Genomic DNA, 22,590 nt, shown 5'->3' with positions numbered 1-22,590 from the left:
AAATTCTTTTTTTCCTATTTTTATGCCTTTAATTTCTTTCTTCTGTCTAATTGCTCTGGCTAGTATTTCAAGAACTAAATTGAATAGAAGTGGTGAGAGAGGACATCCCTGTCTTGTTCCAGATTTTAGAGGGAATGCCTTCAGTTTTTCTCCATTCAGAATGATGCTAGCCTGAGGTTTAGCATATATAGCTTTTACGATGTTGAGGTAAGTTCCTATTATTCCTAGTTTTTCTAGTGTTTTGAACATAAAGGGATGTTGTACTTTGTCGAATGCTTTTTCTGCATCTATCGAGATGATCATGTGGTTCTTATCTTTAAGTCTATTGATGTGGTGAATAACATTTATTGATTTCCGTATATTGAACCAGCCTTGCATCCCAGGGATGAATCCTACTTGATCATGGTGCACAATTTTTTTGATATGCTTTTGTTTTCGATTCGCCAGGATTTTATTGAGGATTTTTGCATCTAAGTTCATTAGAGATATTGGTCTGTAGTTTTCTTTCTTTGAAGTGTCTTTTTCTGGTTTCGGGATTAGGGTGATCTTGGCCTCATAGAATGAATTTGGAAGATCTCCTTCTTTTTCTATTTCTTGAAATAACTTGAAATGTATTGGTATTAATTCTTCTTTTAAGGTTTTGTAAAACTCTGCTGTATATCCATCCAGTCCAGGGCTTTTCTTGGTTGGTAGTCTTTTGATGGCTTCTTCTATTTCCTCCTTTGTTATTGGTCTGTTTAAATTGTATGTATCTTCCTGACTCAATCTGGGCAAATCATATGACTTAAGAAATTTATCGATATCTTCACTATCTTCTATTTTATTGTAATATAGGGTTTCAAAATAATTTCTAATTATCTTCTGTATTTCTGTAGTGTCTGTTGTGATATTGCGTTTTTCATCCCGTATGTTAGTAATTTGAGTTCTCTCTCTTCTTCTCTTCATTAGCATGGCTAAGGGTCTGTCGATCTTATTTATTTTTTCGAAGAACCAACAATTTTTTTAATTTATCAATTTTTTTAATGGTTTTTTTTGTTTGTTCAATTTCGTTGATTTCCACTATGATTTTAATTATTTCTTGCCTTCTACTACATTTGCTGTTGTTTTGCTCTTCCTTCCTTTTCTAGGGTTTCAAGATGAAGTGTGAATTCATTTATTTGTTGGTTTTTTCTTTTATTGAGGAATGAACCCCAGGCAATGAATTTCCCTCTTAAACTCTTAAAACTGCTTTCATTGTGTCCCATAGATTCCGATATGTTGTGTCTGTATTTTCATTTATCTCTAAGAATTTTTTGATTTCCTCCTTTATGTCTTCTGTAACCCATTGATCATTTAGTAACATATTGTTCATTTTCCAGGTGATGCAGGATTTTTCCTTCCTTCTTTTATCATTGATTTCCAGTTTCATTCCACTATGATCAGATAAGATGCATGGTATTATCTCCACACCTTTATATTTACTAAGAGTTGCCCTATGGCATAATATATGGTCTATCTTTGAGAAGGATCCATGTGCTGCTGAGAAGAACGTGTATCCACTTGATGATGGTTGATATATTCTATATATGTCGGTTAAGTCTAGGTTATTGATTGTGTTATTGAGTTCTATAGTTTCTTTATTCAGCTTTTGTCTGATGGATCTGTCCAATGGAGAGAGCGGTGTGTTGAAGTCACCCATAATTATTGTGTTGTGGTCTATTTTGCTCTTGAACTTGAGGAGAGTTTGTTTTATGAACGTTGCAGCACCATTGTTTGGTGCATACATATTGATAATTGTTATGTCTTGTTGGTGGATGGTTCCTTTTAACAGTATATAGTGTCCTTCTTTATCCCTTTTGATTAACTTGGGTTTGAAGTTGATTTTATTCAATATGAGTATGGCCATTCCTGCTTGCTTCCAAGGACCATGCGAGTGGTTTGATTTTTCCCAATTTTTCACTTTCAACCTGTGTATGTCTTTTCCTATCATATGAGTCTCCTGAAGGCAGCATATTGTTGGATTTGTTTTTTTAATCCAGGTTACTAGCCTTTGTCTCTTGATTGGTGAATTTAAGCCATTAAGGTTTAAGGTTACTATTGATATATTGTTTGTACTTCCAGTCATGCTTATGTATTTATTTATTTTAATATGGCTCGTTTTTCCTTTTTGGTTATTTTTTTTTCTTCCCTTTACTGAGTTACCTCCCACTGTTAGTTTTGGGTGCTGTTTTTCAATTCCTCTTCTTGTAGTGTTTTGCTCAAAATGCCTTGCAGTGCTGGTTTTCTGGCTGCGAATTCTTTTAACTTTTGTTTATCATGAAATATTTTAATTTCATTGTCAAATCTGAAGCTTAATTTTGCTGGATACAGTATTCTTGGTTGGAATCCATTATTTTTCAGCATTTGAAATACATTGTTCCAGGATCTTCTTGCTTTCAATGTCTGTGATGAAAAATCAGCCATTAACCTAATTAGTTTACCCCTGAATGTAATTTGCCTTCTTTCTCTCGTAGCTTTTAACATTCTCTCCTTGTTCTGTCTGTTGGATATCTTCATAATTATGTGTCTTGGAGTTGGTCTATTACGGTTTTGTATGTTTGGGGTCCTGTAGGCTTCCAGGATTTGGCAATCCAATCCATCTTTCATATCTGGGAAGTTTTCTAGGATTATTTCATTCAGTAGATTGTTCATTCCTGTGGTTTGAACCTCTATACCTTCTTCTATCCTGATGACTCTCAAGTTTGGTTTTTTTATGACATCCCATATCTCTTGGATAGATTGCTGGTGATTTCTTAGCATCCTTTCTGTGTTGACTATATTCTTTTCAAGTTGATAAACTTTGTCTTCATTATCTGATGTTCTGACTTCTATTTGATCTAGTCTATTTGTAATATTCTCATTTGAGTTTTTAATTTGGTTTATGGTTTTCTGCATTTCTAGGATTACTGTTTGATTTTTTTTTAAATCTCTATCTCCTGGTAGAGCTCGTTTTTTGCCATTTGAATTTGCCTATTTAATTCATTTCCAAAGTATACTTTCATTGTTTGGACTTGCTGTCTAATGTCTTCTCTAAGATTCCGTTCCATCTGAGTTAGGTATGCCTTGAGTTCTTTCTCTGTCCATTTTTCTGATGCCTCTAGGTTCTCCTGTGAATTTAAGTTGTCCTGCATTGTTTGTAATCCTTTTTTCCCTTGTTTTTTCATGGTGCTCACGTTACTTTCCAACTCTGTTTGACTACTCTGTTTCTGTTTTCTTCTTTAAATTTGTTTTGGTTTTTATAGTTCCAATATCTCTCCTTTGTGTTGGGAGACAATGTTTAGAAATGTTGGATTTAATTGTGATTTAAGGTAAATTCATTAGTTTCATTAAAGGCCTACAGAATTTGATGGCATGTATAGAATTGAGGTTTGAACTTAGGATTTTATGTTGAGGTCGGGCGATTTGATGGTATGGAGGTTAGTATATGTTAGCTTCTTTGGGGTGTTGCTCAAATGCAGGCGGATATTAACAAGAGAAAAGACAGGAGTACTTGGGAGTAGTTAAGGGCTTAGGCGGACTATGGACCGATTTGTAGTATTCATCTATTTGCATTTAGTAAGTTGTACGTAATCTGGGTGGTCATGCTTAAGAGGAAAGATGGGGAAAAGGTAAGGAAGCAATCCAAGAAAGAGAGAGGTAGAGAGGAAAGAAAGAGAAAAGAATAGAAAAGAAAAAGAAATGATAATAAAAAATAATAATAAAATGCAGTAAAATACAAATTACATTTAAAAAATAATAATATAGTTATAGAAAAGAAAAAAAATTAAAATTAAAAAATTTTTAAAAAATTTAAAAAAAAAAGAAAGAAAAATGGGACACTGTTAGACTTCTATTTTCTTCGCTTCCAGTAGGTGGTGCTGTGTCTTCTGGGCCAAGATTTTGCCCTCTGGCTGTAGGAAACAATCCATGTGAGGCCACAACCTCCTCCCCCCCCTGGTGTCTCTCAAATCCTGTTAGCTTAGGTTTATTACTGGTTTCTAGTCTCCTGACTTCTCCTGTCAGCCAGGCCTTTCCCGGTGTGATACCTCTCAGCAGTTCAAACTACACTCTGTGCCTGCAGTTTCCTGGACATGGAGCGCAGATTTTGGGAACTGGCACCTTATTGTTTTGATTCCCTCCACTAGCCCCTCCTCCAAGACCTGGCGCTACAGGTTTTGTTTTCGCCGCTGTTGGGGGCGGGAGTTGGAGGTCAGGTGCCTTTACCTTTCCCCACAGGTCTATTCACGTTCACTCTGTTAATCACACCCCCAGAAAGCCGGGGAGAGATTTTATGTGATTTCCCCACTGTATGGGAGATGGTCTAAATGACACAGACCTGTTCTATCGCTAAATGAGCTGCAATCTGTCGAAAACTGGCGATGGTGACGTCAGCTCTCCAAGATGGTGGCCGCTGGCTTCCTAGGTGGGCTGCCCAGTGTGGAGGATAGAACTGAACCGCTTCCTTCCCCCGTCTCAAACCCAGAACTCAGCCCGGAGCACAGTGAGGGCACAGCTGGCAGGAGCCCACAGAATCTGCAGCACCATTTCTCTGCATTGCTAGCTTGCCATTTCTAGGGACGCCGTTTCCCAGCACGCCACAGTCTCTAGCAGCGGGGTGGGCCACTGAATAAACAGCTTGAATCTCTGGGCGGACAGTTCACTCATGGTTGAGCCCCAGTAACTGATCCTTGGGCGATGGAAATCCTTCCTCTAGGTTTTGGTGCACCCCAATTTTGCTGGAAATTCCTAACAAGATAGCTTTTGGCCGTTCTAACTCGTCATTCACCAGCGCAGTGACGCGGTACACGGGGGTGATGCACTCCATTCGCCGCCATCTTCCACATTCTGATAAACAGTGGAAATTTAAATTTTGCCTTTCCTGTTATCCATTGTATTTCCCTCTCTTGCCATATTGTTCTGGCTAGAATTTCTAATTCTATATAGAATAGGAGTGGTAGGAGTGGATATCCTTAACTTATATTGGATTTTAAAGAAAATGTTTTTGGCTTTTCCCCATTCACTATAAGGCTTTGGGTTTGTCATATATAGTCTATAGGATGTTATGGTAAGTTCCTCCTACCCCTCATTCCTTTAGTGTTTTTATCATGAAAGAGAGTTGAACATTGTTGAAGATTTGTCTACATCTATGGAGATGATTTGTGATTTATATCCTTAATCCTATTTATGAAGTGAATTACATTTAATTGAATTGCAAATGTTAAACCATCCTTGTAACCTTGGGTTGAAATCAACTTGGTGAAGATATCTAATCTTCTCAATATATTGTTGAATATGATTTGCTAATATTTTATTGCAGATTTTTAAATATAATTTAATCAGTGATTTTGGTCTATGAGTTTTCTTTCTTTGGTATGTCCTTACCTGGTTCTGGTATTAGAATGATACTAGCTACATAGAATAAATTTTATTTTTTTTATATTTTAAGGAATAACTTGAAGAGTGTTGGCATTCTTTTTTCTTTTTTCCTACTTTTTCTTGAATCACTTTTGTAATATAATCTTTCCTAGTAATTTAACAATTTTAACTAAATTTAAAACATATTAAAAATAAGTTTTCAATAACATCTTTTGTTCTATTTTCTACTATATCTGTAGTTGAAATTTCCTTTTTATTCATAGTATTATGTACTTGGGTCTTTTAACCTTTTTATTGTTCAGTTTTGTCAAATATATTTTTAGGAATTTATTTCAACCTTTCAGAAACGGGACTTCTGATTATTTTAAATATCTGTTATCTATGTTATCAATTGTTGCTCTTTATTATTTCATCTAATTTCTCTCGTTTTATTCTGTTATTCCTCTAATTTTTAAAAAATTAGATGTTTAACTCATTTACTATAAGACTTTTTACTTTTTTTAAATGAACATTTTTTAAAGCTATAAATATCTAAGTTCAGCATTAGCTGCAGCTGCAAGTTTGACATGTAGTTTATTGACATGTATTCACTACTACATATGAAAAGAAATTATGATTTCTTTTTGAATATGTGAGTAATTTGAAACTTTTTTAAAAGAACTTTACTAAAGTATCTTTGAAAGCAATATCTCATACTTGGTTTCCTCCACAATTACAGTAAATGTATGGTGCAAGCATCATGTCATCAACATCATGGTGAGGGGACTATGGCGGAGTCATAACATAGTGGAGAAATGGACCTAGGTGTGTATAGAAAGGGCCAAGGCAAGGACTGGCCTCACTTTATGACAACCATCCCTCCTGAGGCAGCATCAATCCATTCATGAATGGTGGACTCCCATGACTTTGTAGTTTGGATCTTGAATGACCACTGGGAGGTTCATGTATTCAACACTTGGTCTCCAGACTGTGGTGCTATTGGGAGGGGGTGAATCTTCCGAAGATGAGGCCTAATGGAAAAAACATGATTTGGGGCATGCACTTGAAGGAGTTATTGAGACCCTGGCCCCTCCCCCCACCCCTGCTCTCTCTCTCTCTCTCTCTCTCTCTCTCTCTCTCTCTCTCTGTTTCTTTGTCACCATGATGTTAACAGGCCTCCTCTAACATGCATTCCTACCATGATGCATTGTTGTGTCACAGACCCAAAGCAACATGGATTAAATCCTCTGAAATTGTGAGCCAAAACAAACTTTCCACCTTTCAAATTGTTTTTCTTGGGTATGTTGTCATAGCAATAGAAAACTGACTAACACACCTTCTACTAGGCTCTATCTCTTAAACAAAATGGGACTAAGCCTAATACCATCATACTGAGGATCAAGATGTCAGCATATGAACTTTTGAGGAAAAAAATCCATATCCAAACCACAGAAGAATTCTCCCCTAGAAGCAGCAGAGAGAACATGGCCCCACATGTATACGCCTGAATTTCTACTTGTAGCCTCTAAATGTATAAAGGATAAATTGTCACTGTTTTTTTCCTTGTCTTTTATGGAACTGGGGATCAAACCCAGGGTTTTGAGAATATGAGGCAAGTGCTTTGCCACTGAGCTGTATCCCAGCCCAATTTCTACTGTTTTAAGCCACTCGTTTTGTGGTACTAAGCTACAGAAATCTAAGGAAAATAATATTTTTGATAAAATATTTTCAATATTTTCCATGCCTTTTAATCACGTCCTGCTATTTTTCTATCCTTACTTCCATTTTGGCCATTCATATTTGCTCAGAAAAAAAGGTTCATGTCATCAGTATATTATAGCTCAGTAAACAGGTATTGCAAAAGGTAGTCTCATTTAATCATCTCTGTATCTGTGGTCATATAGCATACTATTTCCTGTTTGTGTTTTTTTTTCATTTTAATGAGCTTAACAGGTTTTGTTCTTCACATTTTCAGAAAAAAAAAAAAAACAGAAGAATGTGGAACACTTGTATTTATTGTCATTCCAATTGTTAGACCATTTTCAAAATATTACTTTTAGTTCTTATCTTTGTCAACATCATCGTCTTTTCCCATTTTCTAGCTTCTTCAGAAAAATGCTTAGTTCTTTGCTTCCATTCTTACATGTAAAAACTTAAAAGATGCACATTTTAATTGAGACCATTCACCAGCAGGTCTCTCTCAAGTTAGGACCAGAAAAATCGATATAAGATGTTGTTATTTCTCTATACTCAGAATAACCATGTTTTTTTTTTCAGGCAAATATGCATTAATGGGTAGGACCCCAGTGGGAACCCAGGATGCTATAGGATCCAAGAAAGATTCCCACAGTCCCTTCCTCACTCAGTTCTCTCAGCAGCTCCACTCTCCACTACTTCACATTTGATCCCTTACCTGTTGGTTACTTGGAGATAACTAGATTCTCAGAAGTCTTCACTCCTTTTTTGCTCTACTGAGCTTTGAAAATTACCTTTTCTGAGTGCATATTCTACCCGTCCCTGTCTCCTAAAGACCTAACTTTTGTGCCCTTTGAAATCCCTGTTAATTATCAATCAAATACTCTGAAATCTCTGTTTGCTTTTGAAACATACCCTTTACCTTTTTGTTCTGAGTCAACAGTCCACCTTTTCCCAGCTTCTGAAACCCTATCTCTTATCCCTTTGAAATCCATAGTCAATTATCAACCAAATATTCTATAATATCTATGTCTTCTGGGAACCTGTCCTTCACCTATTTGCTCTAACTTGGCCAAATTTCTACGCCTCCTCTGCTTCTGAAGCCCTATATCTTATGCCTTTTGAAATCATGGGCAACTATCAACCAAATACTCTTTAACATCAGCAATCTTCTAGGAACCTGTCCTTCAACTTTTTATTATAGGAAACATTTATCTTCCTTATGAAAATAATGCTCTCCTTGTAGTATTTTTTTTTCCAATTGTGGCCATTTTCTGTCTCATGAGTGGTGTTTGACAGTCCTTCTTTTTTATTGCTAACTTCATATAATTAGCCCATTGTCCTTCATGAAAGACTCAACCCAGTGTTGAATGTTACATTATGTCCACATATCACCCATTATCCATTCTTACTATAGAGATCAACCAACTTGATTCAGTTCTCTCATTCATTGACGATTCCACCTCCTTGATAGCTGAATTGTTATTCCTATTATTTACAACTAGAAACTGATCAAAGCAACTATCAGATGATGTTGAAAGATGGAGGAAAAAAAGATGATTTCCCAGAGATTAAGGACTTCAGTAGCTACCCAGTGTTAAGTTCTGTCTGTTCCCCCTTCTATATATCCAAGCCTGGATACAAGGACAATATATACCCAGAAATTTCAATGGGCACATACTTTAAAAATTTCTGAGCCTGGCGCAGTGGCACACGTCTGTCATCCCAGCAGCTCAGGAGGATGAGACAGGAGGATCGTGAATTCAAAGCCAGCCTCAGCAACAGCAAGGTACTAAGCAAGTCAGTAAGACCCTGTCTCTTAATAAAATACAAAATGGAGCTGGAGATGTAGCTCAGTGATTGAGTGCCCTTGAGTTCAATCCCTAGTACAAAAAAAAAAAATTTTTTTGAGACAGGTCTGCTCTCTCAACAAGTGGATGGCAGTAAAGAGATCTTGCAGAACAGAATCCTTTTTCACCCTTTCCCAATCTCTTCCAGGCAAATACTAAGGAAAAGCCACTTACCTCCTCCACAGTGGGTTCTGCAGAGACAGTGGGTTTCAGCCTACTTAACTGGAACTTCCCCATGAGCATAAGCAGAGGTGAAATCTATTCCCAGCCATATATATATATATATATATATATATATATATATATATATATATATATATATATATATACATATATATATATATATTAGTTATACGCGGACACAACATCTTTGTTTGTATGTGGTGCTGAAGATCGAACCCAGGCTGCACACATGGCAGGTGAGCGCGCTACTGCTTGAGCCAATACCCATCCCAATATTCTTTAATCCTTGCAATGACATCCATCAAATTTAGTCTATAGGGGACATACATGATCCTTCCCTTCTCAAGATTCTCAAGGTTAGGAGACTTCTGCCCATTTTTGAGAGGAAACATTAAAATTAACATTTAAAATATAATCAGTCCTTATTTTCAGTGGTTCTCTAAGAGCCCAATGCTTTGTTCTCTTTCTTTTTTCCTCTGGAACTTTTTGCATCTGAGCACATCATTGAGTATTCCCTAATTTTTAAACTTTTGCTAACTATGAATTAATGTTTTGTCCATTTAATTACTGCAAGATTTTTTCTGCTCTTTGGAAATGTTTTCTTATTTATTTTATAAATCAAATAAATGTATGGTAAAAATCAGAAAAATATACAAATCCTATGTACACTGTCACACAAATATTCCCAAAAGGAACAGTACTAAGATCAAGGGAAAAGAAAAAATGCTAACATCCCAGAAGTGCTCTCATTTACCTGTTAAGTTACTGCATTATTCCTTGAAGGTGAACACCCACCTTCTAAAACCATCATTAGTTGCACCTTTTTTCGAATCATATAAGAAAACATGCAATAAGTGTCTGGCATGTTTCCACTGAATATTATATTTCTAAACTTGTGTATGTTTTTCAGAGAATTGTAATTCATGCTTCTTTATAGATAATTTGTTTCATAATGTGAAATATCACAATTTACTTATTTATTTGGATGTACATGGATATTGGTTTGTGCTATGGTTTGGGTAAGTGTCCTCCAAAAGACCCCTGTGTTGAAAGCTCCATCCCTACTCCTTAGTGCTCTTGGGAAGCAGACCACCTGTCGGGTCTAGATGGAGAAAGTTAAGTCATCAGGGCCATTCCATTGGGGAATATTAGGACCCTAGACTTTTCTTCTTTCTCTCTTTTTCCTTCCCAGATGCCTTGAAGGGAGGAGCTTTACTCCACTACACACTGCCCATCATGAAATAATGTTTCACTACAGCCCATAATCCACTGAGTCAAGTGACTGTGTCTGAAAACTCTGAAACAATGATCCCAAATGGACTTTTCCTTTCTTATGAATTTATTATCTCAGGTATTTTGTTATAATAATGGAAAGCCAAGTAACACAGGTTGTTTCCATTTGATGACTTTGTATGGTGCTACCCTTAAAGGCTTATAAATCTACTAAAGTTTTATTAAATATTCAACTGTTCAATTTCTGTGATGTAATTTTATTGAGTGATACATTATGGATAGAACTTTGTTGTAGTGGTGGTAGTGTTACTGTACTGGGGAATAACCACAGGGGAGTTCTACTACTGAACTATATCCCCAAGCCTCCTTTCCTTTTCTAAAACTTTTGACACAGGGTCTCTGTATGTAGCTGAGGCTGGCTAGAACTTGCTATCCTCTTACCTCAGCTTCCTAGGTCGTGAGATTACAAGTGCATGCCATCCTGACCAGCCTGAAAAAACTATTTTTTCATCTAGTGCAAACTGTGATCTGTTAAATTATTAAAAAGAAGTACCTATTTATATAGGACTTCTCCATTTATTCTATATCACATTTGAATATCCACATTGATTTCGAAACCAAAGAATTAAAATTTAAGTACAAGAATAAAATGATTTTTAATGTTTAATTGATCCTGAATTTAATTGTGGGTATTGGAAAATACACAATACAGAATAATTTCTGAAGATATTTGCAAGTCATGTTTTTTGCTTCCTGTTTTGCCATTTTCATGCAGGGTACCAAAGCTGCAAAAGCATTTTAATTTCTGATTTGTAATTTTAATTATTAAAGTAAAACTAATTTTTTTAAATTTTAAAGAATTCATGGCAACTGATCTAAGCATAGTTTATTTATTTTGTTAATGAAGTTTTATAATTAGTAGTAGGCATTATGTATGTTATTATTATTATGTATGTTAAGGTATAGCATTTGATTAGAGTTTACATGATTCTTTTATAGTTTGATTAGAATTCTACTCCTCATTTATATCCCAGACGAACTTGAGGGGAAAGTCTTTCATTTCCCTTTGGAATATCTGGTCAAATCTTTCATTCTGCTCCACAGTAAAATGATGTTTCCAATCTCCAATGGTACCTAATGGGATATGAACATGAATGTCACTTTGGTGAATAAAGAACACTTCATGCTAAAGACTGCCTCAACCATTTGAACCCATGTGTCCCATTGTCCCAGATGTGGAACCCCTGTCAAATTTAAATGGAGCAACCAATATACCTATTTTTTAACTTTCTAATAATATGTGAATATTATTGTGTTCACAGAATTTAAAAATTGGAAATTAATGGGTTAATCTCTTTTCAACCAAGCTAAATATTTGTTCAGATCCACAGGATTGGAGACCTCATCTTTTCTTACACAGGAATGATTGAATAAAGAATCTAGGAACAAAATAATGCAGTAAAGAGATTTAAAATTTACTTCTCCATATGTTAGCCTTTCCCACTCTGTGATCCTTAGGAATAAAAAAACTATAAAGATATGAATACATTAGAATTTAAAAAGTATTTTAATATATATACTCCTGTATATATACTAAGTGAACCTCATACTAAGTGCACCACATTTATCAACTGTAATATAATTCTTACTAAAACCCTCCAAGATAAGTATTTCTTTCTTTTTCAATTTGAAAAAAAAAAACAAAACAAAACTCAAGTATTTTCAACCTATAAAATCAAAGTCATATAGAGCACCAGAGCTTCTCTTTCTGCATCTTTTTTTTTTTATACAAGATTAAACCATCATTATGCCATTCTTTTTCGTGGGGGTGAGTACCGGAGATTGAACTCAGGGGTACTCGACCACTAAACCACTCCCCACCTCTATTTTGTTTTTTATTTAGAGCCAGGATCTCACTGAGTTGCTTAGCACCTTGTTTTTGCTGAGGCTGGCTTTGAACTTGCATTCCTCTGCCTCAGCCTCCTGAACCGCAGGGATTACATTATGCCATTCTTCTTAAGTGAAAAATAACTTGGCATTTCCAGCTATCAGGTTCACATGTATAGACATTATTATTGGCCTTTGGAAAAGATAACAAGCTCTTAGGGATATGAGAATTGCTTTTTATCTACTGTAGCTGAGGAATTAAAAGGGAGAATTTATAATAAATGTCATCAAAAAAAGGAATTTAAAAATATATCAATATCTAGGGCAATTTCCATAGGATGTTTATACAATTGTTCATAAATTAATATCCATCATCCTATTGGTAAATTATGAGCCAATTATGACATAAAATGTGAATAAAGTAGAAGTGAAATGTTTAGAATGTTTATACACTAAATGATTAAATTAAAAATTAACAATTTGAAGCCAGGTGTGGTGTTGTATGCTTGTAATCCCAGCAGCTCAGGAGGCTGAGCAGGAGGATGTTGAGTTCAAAGCCAGCCTCAGCAAGGGTGAGGCTCTAAGCATCTCAGTGTGAGACCCTGTCTCTAAATAAAATACCAAATAGCAGCTGGGGATGTGGTTTAGTGCTTGAGTGCCCCCGAGTTCAATCCTTGGTACTACTATACTACTAATAATAATAATAATAATACTTTGAATTTAAAGGGTATCAGTTACAAGGGAAATAATATTCATTCTTGACAACTACTTCAAGCATGTAATAAGATCACAGTAAAAACGATTTCAAGGATTTTTTGAAGTAACTGAATTCATAGCAGATAGCACTAATAAGATATCACTCTTTGTGATGACACATGGTAACACAGTAATCCAAACCTCCTCCCAGCACAGCAAAACACACATTAAGTTTACTCCTTAGATTATTCTAGAAGAACAAAGGGAAAATAAGGATTATTGTTCTTCTCATTTAATATACCTGACGAGGCTCATGTGACTTAGAAATAAGGCAATATTAATTAAGCAGTTTGTATACTAAAACACTTAGGTTTCTTGAAAACCTCTTCAGACCTACTCTCAATTAGATGCTTAATTTCTCTAGGTTCCAAATGTCACTGTTACTTGGAGAGACATAATGGAAGCACTTATTATTTCTCCTAGGTATCAAGGACTTGAATGACAGCTTACATCTTGCTACTAAGAACTACTGAATAGTACCTTTCCGCAGAAAATTTCCTTCGTTGTTTCTCACTCCCATTTCCTGTTTTACAATATCATCATAATTTGCTTGTGGATTAGTCTTCATGTTCTGAAATGAAGCCTGTTTCACAACAGTATCCACGACTTCTTCACTAAGTTCTTTCTCAAGAAATCTACAGATTTTCAACACTGCACTTCTGAGGTCCTGAAAGAGTCATGAGTATGCATGAGTTACAGCCAAACACACAACATTTTCATATTCTAGTGAAATTGATTGCTGGAATGCAAAGAAGTGTCATCATATGAACCATGCAGTTTGTTATGAAAAGAGAATGGGGAAACAAACTGACATGATTATCTCAATTGATGCACAAAAAACATTTAACAAAACCCAACATCTTTTTATGATGAAACTCTCAATAAATCTGCAATGGAAGGAATCTACGTCAACATGAAAAAGTCTTATATGGAACAGCTAACAGCAAACTCAACTAAGAGAGAAAGATTTTCATCTGAGATGTGGAGTAAGTTCAACTCCATTTTTCCACTTTAATTTATCATGATACTAGAAATACTAGCTGCAGCACCTAAGCAATAAAAACAAAAAAGGTACTGAAATAGAAAATAAAGCAAATGAAGTGGTCCCTGTTAGCGCATAAGATTATCTTTTACATTAAAAACCCCAAGTACACTCACACACACACACACACACACACCAAAACAAACAAAAAATAAAACAAAAAAGACATTAGAACAAAGAAATTTAAGTTGTAGAATAAGAAACCAAATATCTTAAAAGTTCTACTACCCAGAATACATAAAGAATTCTTACAAATCAACGAGAATAAAAAAATCAGTCCAATTAAAAATTGGCAAAGGATTTCTTCAAAGTAGATATACACATGTCCAATAAGTACATGAAAAGATGCTCAGTATCACTAATCATTAGGGAAATGCAAATCAACCACAGTAAGGTACCACTTCACACCCATTAGGAAGGCTATTATTATTTTAAAATTTTAAATATTTTATTTATTTTTATTTCAATATTTTTATTATTAAAAATAAACCACATCAGACAACAATAAGACCAATGAATCAGAAAAATTAAGATTTATGCATGTTGGTAGAAATGTAAAAATGCTGCAAATGCAATGGAAATAGTATGAACCTAAAAACAGCATTACAATATGACCCAACAAATCCACTTCTGTGTATGTACCCCAAATATTGAAAGTTAAAGTCTCAGAGAGAGATTTGTACACCATGTTCATACATCATTATTCACAATGCAGAATATAAAAGTGATCTATATGTATGTATATGTATGAGATACACAAATACAATGTAGTACATATGTACATTGGAATATTATTCAGCCTTAGAAGGAAGGCATTATGCTACAAATGCATGAACCCTGAAGACATTATGGTAAGTTAAGTTAAATGAGCCAGTCAAAAAGGACAAATACTGTATGATTCCACTGATATGATATACTAAGACTAATCAACTTCATAAACACAGAAAGTAGAATGTTTTTTTACAAGACCTACAGGGAGCTGAGACTGGAGAATGAGGGATTATAGCCTTGTGAATATAGAGTTTCAGTTTTGCAATATGAATTCATTTTAGAGTAGGAGAGTGGTGATGTTGGCACAAGAATATGAACATACTTCATGACACACAACTGTTCCCTTAAAAAATGGTTAAAGCAGGCTGGGAACGGTGGCTCATGCCTGTAATCCCAGGGACTCAGGAGGCAGAGGCAGAAGGATGGTGAGTTCAAAGCCAGCCTCAGCAATTTAGCAAGGGCTAAGCAACTCTGTGAGACCCTGTCTCTAAAAAAATACAAAATAGGGCTGGGGATGTGACTCAGTGGTTGCGTGTCCCTGAGTTCAATCCCTGGTATCCGCTTCAAAGTCGTTAAAGTGGCATATTTTATGTCATGGATATTTTATCACAAGTAAAAAATATACTTTATGTCATGGATATTTTATCACAAGTAAAAACTTCAGTGGGAGGATAAAACCTAAACAGAATTACTATAGGCAATAGTACTTTAACTGGAAAAACTGTATCTCAAAGAGGTTATAACAATTTTCATGAGAAAGGAACTTTTCTTTCAATTCAAGAAGCAAAGATTTCTTTTCTGGATAAAATTTTAAAAAATGAGCCCCCAACTAAAGAAACCTGAAACCCCTAACCCTATGAAATGTGAACTTCAAAGTGCTTGATACACTATGTGCTCACAAGAAATGGAGATGGGTTGGCAGGTTGGGGACAGAGGATACAGGGCCTTGCTAACTTCCTGAGTATGTTAGCTGTATTCTTGTAGGGGAAAAAATGTAGTGTGAGAGGATGAATAAAAATAACAGGTCCACAGAAAATGCTCAGGGGTTACTCCAGTTGAACTGGGCTAATTGGGCTGTGCAAAATAACCACACAAGGGACACAAATACCTTTTTCTTTGGGGTCGCTGTGATGGCTCCTCTGACCTTAAGGGTCCGCAGGAAGAGAGAGAGTGCACATGCCCTGACCCCTTTTATTGAGGAGAAGCTATTCAAATGAGGCAACGGGTCAGGTTTCAGGGGGCTGAGTCTATGTTCATGATGTCCACTGTCAGCAGGTTTACTGACACCTGGGTAGGCCACACCCAAGGGCAGAGTAAGAGAAGGGGACACACACAAGGCACTTCCATGGAAGATTCTATCCTAAACAGGGCAAGGGGTTATATTACAAAAGAACAGGTGAGCATAGCTTCACCCATGGGGCTGTAGCAAGACACACCCATGCACGAAACACCAACCCTTGAACCCAAGAAGGGTGGGGAAAGCTCTGCCACATTTCTGTGATTGAGTGCCTCAGCACCCAGCAGAGGAGTGTGACTCAGTCATGTGCAAGGTTGGTCTCCCACACCACAGTTATTAACTTATTTCTACACCAAACTTGGGTGCAGAAAAAAATAATAAAATTAGGATATAAATGAATACAAAGGGATAAGAAAATGTGAACAAGTTCTAGCATAAAAAAGACAATAAAATAGAACTATCGATGTTACAAATGTAGAAATTATCCGAAAGAATTTCAAAACAGCTATACTTGTCACATACAAGGAAATAAGAGATAAAATTAAAGTCTTTCCCTCAAAGCCAACTATTATTAACCAAAGTATCAGATAAACCCCCAGCTTGTTAATCGAAATGTAGACTTTAGTGAATAATTTTAATGGAAGATGAAACACAGATTGTTTTAGTCAGGTTTTTCGTTGCTGTGACCAAAAAAACCTGACAAGAATAAACGTAGAGGAGGCAAAGTTTTTTTGGTGGCTCGCGGTTTCAGAGGTCTCAGTCCATAGACAGCCGGCTCCATTCCACAGGGCCTGAAGTGAGTCAGAATATCACGGTGGAAGAATGTGGTGGAGAAAAGCAACTCAAGACATCACACCAGGAAGCAGAGAGAGCTCCAATCAGCTCATGACATTATACCACAAAGGGATATCCCTGATGACCTACCTCCTCCAGCTCTACCCTACCTACCTGCCTAAAATTACCACTTAGGATATTAATGCCCTGATTAGATCAGGCCTTTTATCATCCTATCATATATCATCCCTAAACTTTTCTTTCATAGTCTCACATATGATCTTTTGGGGGACAAGTCATAATTAAACCATAACATAGATTCAGAGATTATTTTCTAGGTCTTGCTACAGTCTTGTACTTTGGCCAGTTCTTCAGAACACCAGCCATTCCCTAATTCTACTACCAATTACTATCCAAAATTCTGAGCCATATTCCACAAAATGGTTTTTCATGTAACACAACGGGCAGCTCTCTTCTTTACCACTGTATTTGTGGGGTCTCCAAAGACAACTGCCCCACACCCTTCAGGTATATATGCATCTCTTTCCTAGAGGCATCAGCCAGTTCCAATATGTTGAAGGAAAAGATAACAGGATGGGAATGATTAAATCTCTCATATTAGACTCCCCCCAAAGGGGAGTATCATTTCTCTTAAGATAAAGTATTTCCAGAATTTTTACATTTTAAAATAAAATACATATATGAAAATGACACGCATTCCAGAATCCCCCAATAAACACCCTTTCCTCATTTTAAACCTTGTCCTTCCCCTAATGGTAACCTCCATCCTCATTATATGATAATGAATTATTGGTCTTCTAACTTGACTTTTTCCACCTAAATATGAATCTTTAAACATTATAGTTATAATTGCTTCTAGTTCAATTATATACCACTCGACTCTACTTGTGACAGGAAAGTAGAAAATAATCCTGCATAGTCATTAAGGTTCTAGGGCTACTACTACTAATTAAGTGAGAAATGTGAAAAATCCTCTGAGAGAAACTGCCCTGAGTTTATACATTTTGCTGGGTTTATCACTGGAGAAGCAGGCATGGGCAGTGTTTCGTAAAACTACCAAGACATTTCCAAGGGAAGCAACAGACAAAGGAAGACTCCAAAACGTATTCCAACTTTGATGAATACCTAATGTTTTTTTAAAAAAAATATTGTTTGAATGTTGATGGACCTTTATTTTATTCATTTATTTAAATACGTTGCTGAAAATAGAACCCAGTTCCTGACACATGCTAGGCAAGCACTCTACCAACTGAGCCACCACCCCAGCCCTGAATATCTAATTTTTGACAACATTGTGAGGTTTCTCTAGAAAGAGCTCTAAAGCGGAAAACTTGAGTTGACCAATGTCTATATTCCTTCTCTCCTTTACTTCCTTACTCCATCCTACCCCAATCAATTTTATCCACATTCATTCTTCTCATACATTCTTTTGTTCTTTTTGGTATTGGGAATTGAATCCAGGGCCCCTTAACCACTGAACCACATCCCTATCCCTTTTTATATTCTATTTTGAGATAGGGTCTCATTGAGTTGCTTAGAGCCTCACTAAATTGCTGAAGCTACTTTTGAACACTCAACCCTCCTGCTTCAGCCTCCCAGGCTACTGCCATTATATTCTTTATAGTGATGATGTTCAAATTAATGGCATTAATATCTAAAGGCAGAAATCTTTTTGAGTTTGATTTGTATTTTTCATTTGTTTCTCACTCTATTCATTTGATTTCTTCTAAATCACTTTAATCTTCACAGGTCAAAAACAATGTCATATTCAAGCTCCTCTGATCCCCCTCTAACCCAACCCTGCCTCAGAGTGCCCTAAACACCTTCACGAATGAGACCACTATCTGCACACCTGCACCAACTGGAAATAAAGGAAGCATCCTTGATACCTCTCTCTTTATCATTTGTACTTTGTACAATCCCTTTTCTTTTTACATCTTAACTGTGCCTCAAAACTCTGTATTCTCTTCATTCATAATGACATTACTCCAATCCAAGGAAGCACTGATGTTCAGTGGATTAACACACTGGTCTGTGTCTGGACTGGATTAGTTATACTCACTATTTTTTCTTTTTAATTCATGAATGGGAATAACATTCAAAAATATAAATCATATTCTATGGCTACCCCTCTTAATAATTCTTTTAGAGGCTCTTGACTACTTTTAACTTTAAAGAAATCACTCTCATTAACATAGTCCACAGATCTTATAAAATCTGGCTCCTACAAAACCCCTCTATATTAATATTTCATCTCTTCCACATTGTTCAAGTTCTTCCCTTAGGTCTTCAAAGGTCTCATGCATTTTCCTTTTTTCTTATAAGTCTCTCCCATTTCTTTTCTTTCTGTTCGCTCTTATTTATTTATTTCAGGAAAAAAAAAGACCTTCACTTTCAACTATACTAGATACTCTCAGTACATATGCACATTGACATTATAGTTAGACTTTTCCTTAATAATTTCACTTATTACTTTTGAACTACATATACTAGCTTGGTGAGTACCTGTTTTCCCTGATAGATTATGAGTTCTGTTTATAAAAAATTCAGTCATCTATTACTCATGATTCAGTGCCAGTCACAGAGCAATCATTCAGTGATTGTTGAAGTAACTGAATATATGATGTATTAATGAATCCACATACCAACCAGAGTCCACAGAACAATAAATTTCAACTATCTTGTGTTTGAATTACACAAAGTTTTCAGGCAGTTTTGAAACTTTCACCAGCATATAAGCATCCTATGACTTCACATGAAGATTCTCTTTAAAAAACAGGAAGAACATGCCTCACAGGCCTCACCCTCATCTATAGCAACAATTATCCTGTCTTTGAAGTGGCTTCTTCCCCCATTGTCATGGTGTTCCTTGATGAACTTTCTTAAGTACAAGTACCATGGAAAAAAGTTTGTTGTATGGTGTATCCTCAAAAAAAAAAAAAAAAAAAAAAAAAAAACCCACTAAACTAAAAACAGAACTACTCTATAATCCAACTGTTACATTCCTGGGTATATATCAAAAAGAAATAGAGTCACCATAGAAGAGACAACTCACATGTTCATGTTTATTGTATCACTATTCACAATAGATAAGGATTCAGCCTAGGTGTCTATCAAAGATGAACACATAAAGAAAACATGGTGCACACACACACACACACACACTGGACTATTATTCAGATATAAAAAAATGAAATCTTCCAGCAAAATTCATGAACTGAAGGAGATCATGTTAAATAAAATAAGCCAGACATACAAAGACAAGTAGTGCAAGAGGCACACGTGAGAACAACAACAAATATGGACTGAAACTAGAATCATGAATACTAGTGCCTGTGAAGGGTCCAGGGGGAAGGGTAAGTAAGAGTGGAAGAAGGGAGATTGTATATGATCAGTGCATGTTGCATGGTCATATAGAAATCAGATAACAAAACCCATTAATACGTAATTAATATTAATAAAAATGATTTACAAGATTGGTATCCTAGATATTTGAGGTTGCCTTTATTTCTACAGTTTTTAAATGATAACCATGGTGACTGTGTGTAGTGAGAAGACACCCTTGAGGAAAACCAGTAATAATTAATGGATAAGCAGGAAATTAGACCCCCCACTTACCCCCCAAAAGCCTACGAAATATGTATGAAAATGACTAGGAGAATGAGTTTTACTGAAACCAGGAGAAAAAAGGTTTAAAAATAGAATTTTAAAAAATACTTCTTATTTTACCTTTTTCATATCTTCATAGCTCATGAACAGAATATTGAAGTCATGTCTGTGTTCATACCAGCCTTTTATGTGATCAAACCAACGACTTCCCACCACTGTGCAAAAAATAATTAGTAAGAAGGTAAAGATGTTGCACTTATTGAATAGCAAAGTATTCTGTCTTTTCCTCCTTATGGTCACAAAAACAAAAATAAAGGCCCCAACCACTGAACATCTATATTACTGTTTTGAAATGATTACTGCTTAGGGGAACAATCATGGTTTTCATAGAGAAGTGATCATGAAAAGTGACTTTATGGATGTAGGAAGGCAGCAATGAAGAAATGAGAAAGCCCCTGGGTCTAAGTTTAAATCAGATTTCTTTAAAGCAATTTCCTCCACTTTCCTATATCCACCAGAAAACACACATGTCCATTTTTCTTCTCATTCTCTAAGATTTCTGGATAGCAAAGCTACCTGTTTACAATGAGACAAAACCTGAATGTAATCTTTAAATGAGTGAGATCCTGATACTTCTCACTACAAGTCCCTTGCAAGCTTCAATCCTCATCAGTAGTGGAGTGATAAACTCCACCATGGCCCTAGAAGGCTTACCACAGGTCCAGGAGAGAGTACACAAACACCCTGATCATTAGTGATTCTGGAATGTATTGTTTTAATTATATTTGTAGCTAGTTTAAATTGATAGAATACGTGTAAGCCTCTTATGGACTGGTCAAAATATTTTCCAAACAACATGCCTTTGAAAACTTGACAAAACCCACATGGTCCTGGCAAGGAATGGAAACGCCACTGGGTGGCAGACTAAGTTGATATGTCATAGTAACTACTCAAGAGCATGCATTGTACAATTGCCCTTTTCCATCTCTCTACATATCTTTCCTAAGTTTCTTGATAAATAAACTCATAGTTACCTTGTCCATCTAGAAACATTTTTATATAATTCTCAAAAGTTTCAGAATTCTTTAATATAGCCACCCAATTTGAATAATGAAAAAAGGAAACCAAAACATCTTTAGGATTTCTGTAGATATAAAGAATCTGCAGGAAGAATTAGAAATAATATTAACAATTCCAGCATATTATTTCAAGTTTTTAACAGTTGCATCATATTCATTAGCTGAATGAATCATAATCATCTTAATCCATTCTTCTAGTCATGGAAAATTAGGTGTTCCCCCAATTTTTCTCTATTACAAAAAGTGTTGAAATAAATTCTTTTACTTATAGGACAGAAACTGTATAAAAAAATTAATATGAAAATACCACTAATGAAAAGTTGAACCAAAAAAAGGCCTTTCACAGAATACACAATAATTATTGTCAATAACCTATCAAAACAGGCTTAATCTCATTAGTGAGTATGGACATGTAGGTTAAGATCACTTTAACATACCTCTTCATAAATAACACATTGAAAAAATTTAAAAGTCTGATATGTATCATTACTAGGAGGAAGTCAAAACATGTCCATTAGCAATTTAGCAGGAACTGATACACCTGCTTTCTTAAGAAAATATAGTCCCCATCCCATAGAACTGAAAATCCTTGTACTTTTGGCTTTGCAGTTCCCTTCTTGGATGTATATTATAGGAAAATTCCTGCATATGTGCCCAAAGGCCATTCTCAAGAACATTCATAGCAGCAAGTAGTGATATGCAAATGCTGGAATATTCTAATTTTTCTATGAAGAGAAAGTACAGATCTGATAGAACTACTTTCAGAAGTTATATTATGCAGCAGTGAAAATGGCATTTCAAATCAAGAACAAACAAGAGCATGTGGCAAAATCCCAGAGATTTAGAGAATAAGGAACAAAATGAAATTAAGTAAAATTGTAGGCCAAATGATTTAACATGATGGCCCATAATTTGTTTTCAAAGACCAACAGAAAAGGAACCTTTGTCCACTGATGATCATAATAGAAAAACTTCAATGGAAAAGTTCCAGTAAATCTGTAAGTATTTTGATTTAGCCACAATCATAGTAGAACACTTACAGAGAACTGTCTTTAACATAACAATAAAAGCAAAAATAAATTTATAAAATTGATTATTAAA

The 22,590-nt window shown here is 35.5% G+C and overlaps 1 protein-coding gene across 1 annotated transcript; it reads right to left on the bottom strand.

Annotated features, from left to right (window-relative positions):
* Window positions 1–11,187: 11,187 nt before the first annotated feature.
* Window positions 11,188–21,535, bottom strand: LOC139706204 (amine sulfotransferase-like). The gene is made up of 4 exons (XM_071613883.1): window positions 21,445–21,535; window positions 20,531–20,625; window positions 13,437–13,623; window positions 11,188–11,447 (listed from the first exon to the last, which is right to left on the bottom strand). The coding sequence occupies exons 1-4, from the start codon at window positions 21,461–21,463 to the stop codon at window positions 11,326–11,328; spliced, it is 423 nt and encodes a 140-aa protein (XP_071469984.1). The 5' UTR covers window positions 21,464–21,535; the 3' UTR covers window positions 11,188–11,325.
* Between the last annotated feature and the right edge of the window lie 1,055 nt (window positions 21,536–22,590).

Source organism: Marmota flaviventris, chromosome 6 (assembly GCF_047511675.1).
Source record: "Marmota flaviventris isolate mMarFla1 chromosome 6, mMarFla1.hap1, whole genome shotgun sequence".
Classification (NCBI taxonomy): domain Eukaryota; kingdom Metazoa; phylum Chordata; class Mammalia; order Rodentia; family Sciuridae; genus Marmota; species Marmota flaviventris.
This window is presented reverse-complemented; position numbering and strand designations above follow the sequence as displayed.

Bases quoted from the DNA above. Each gene is read 5' to 3' on its own strand.
- LOC139706204 (XM_071613883.1), bottom strand. The intron at 13,624-20,530 runs GTAAAATAAGAA...TGACTCTTTCAG, and splicing joins GCTATGAAGATATGAAAAAG to GACCTCAGAAGTGCAGTGTT. The intron at 11,448-13,436 runs GTACTATTCAGT...ATATCCCATTAG, and splicing joins AGGAAATTTTCTGCGGAAAG to GTACCATTGGAGATTGGAAA.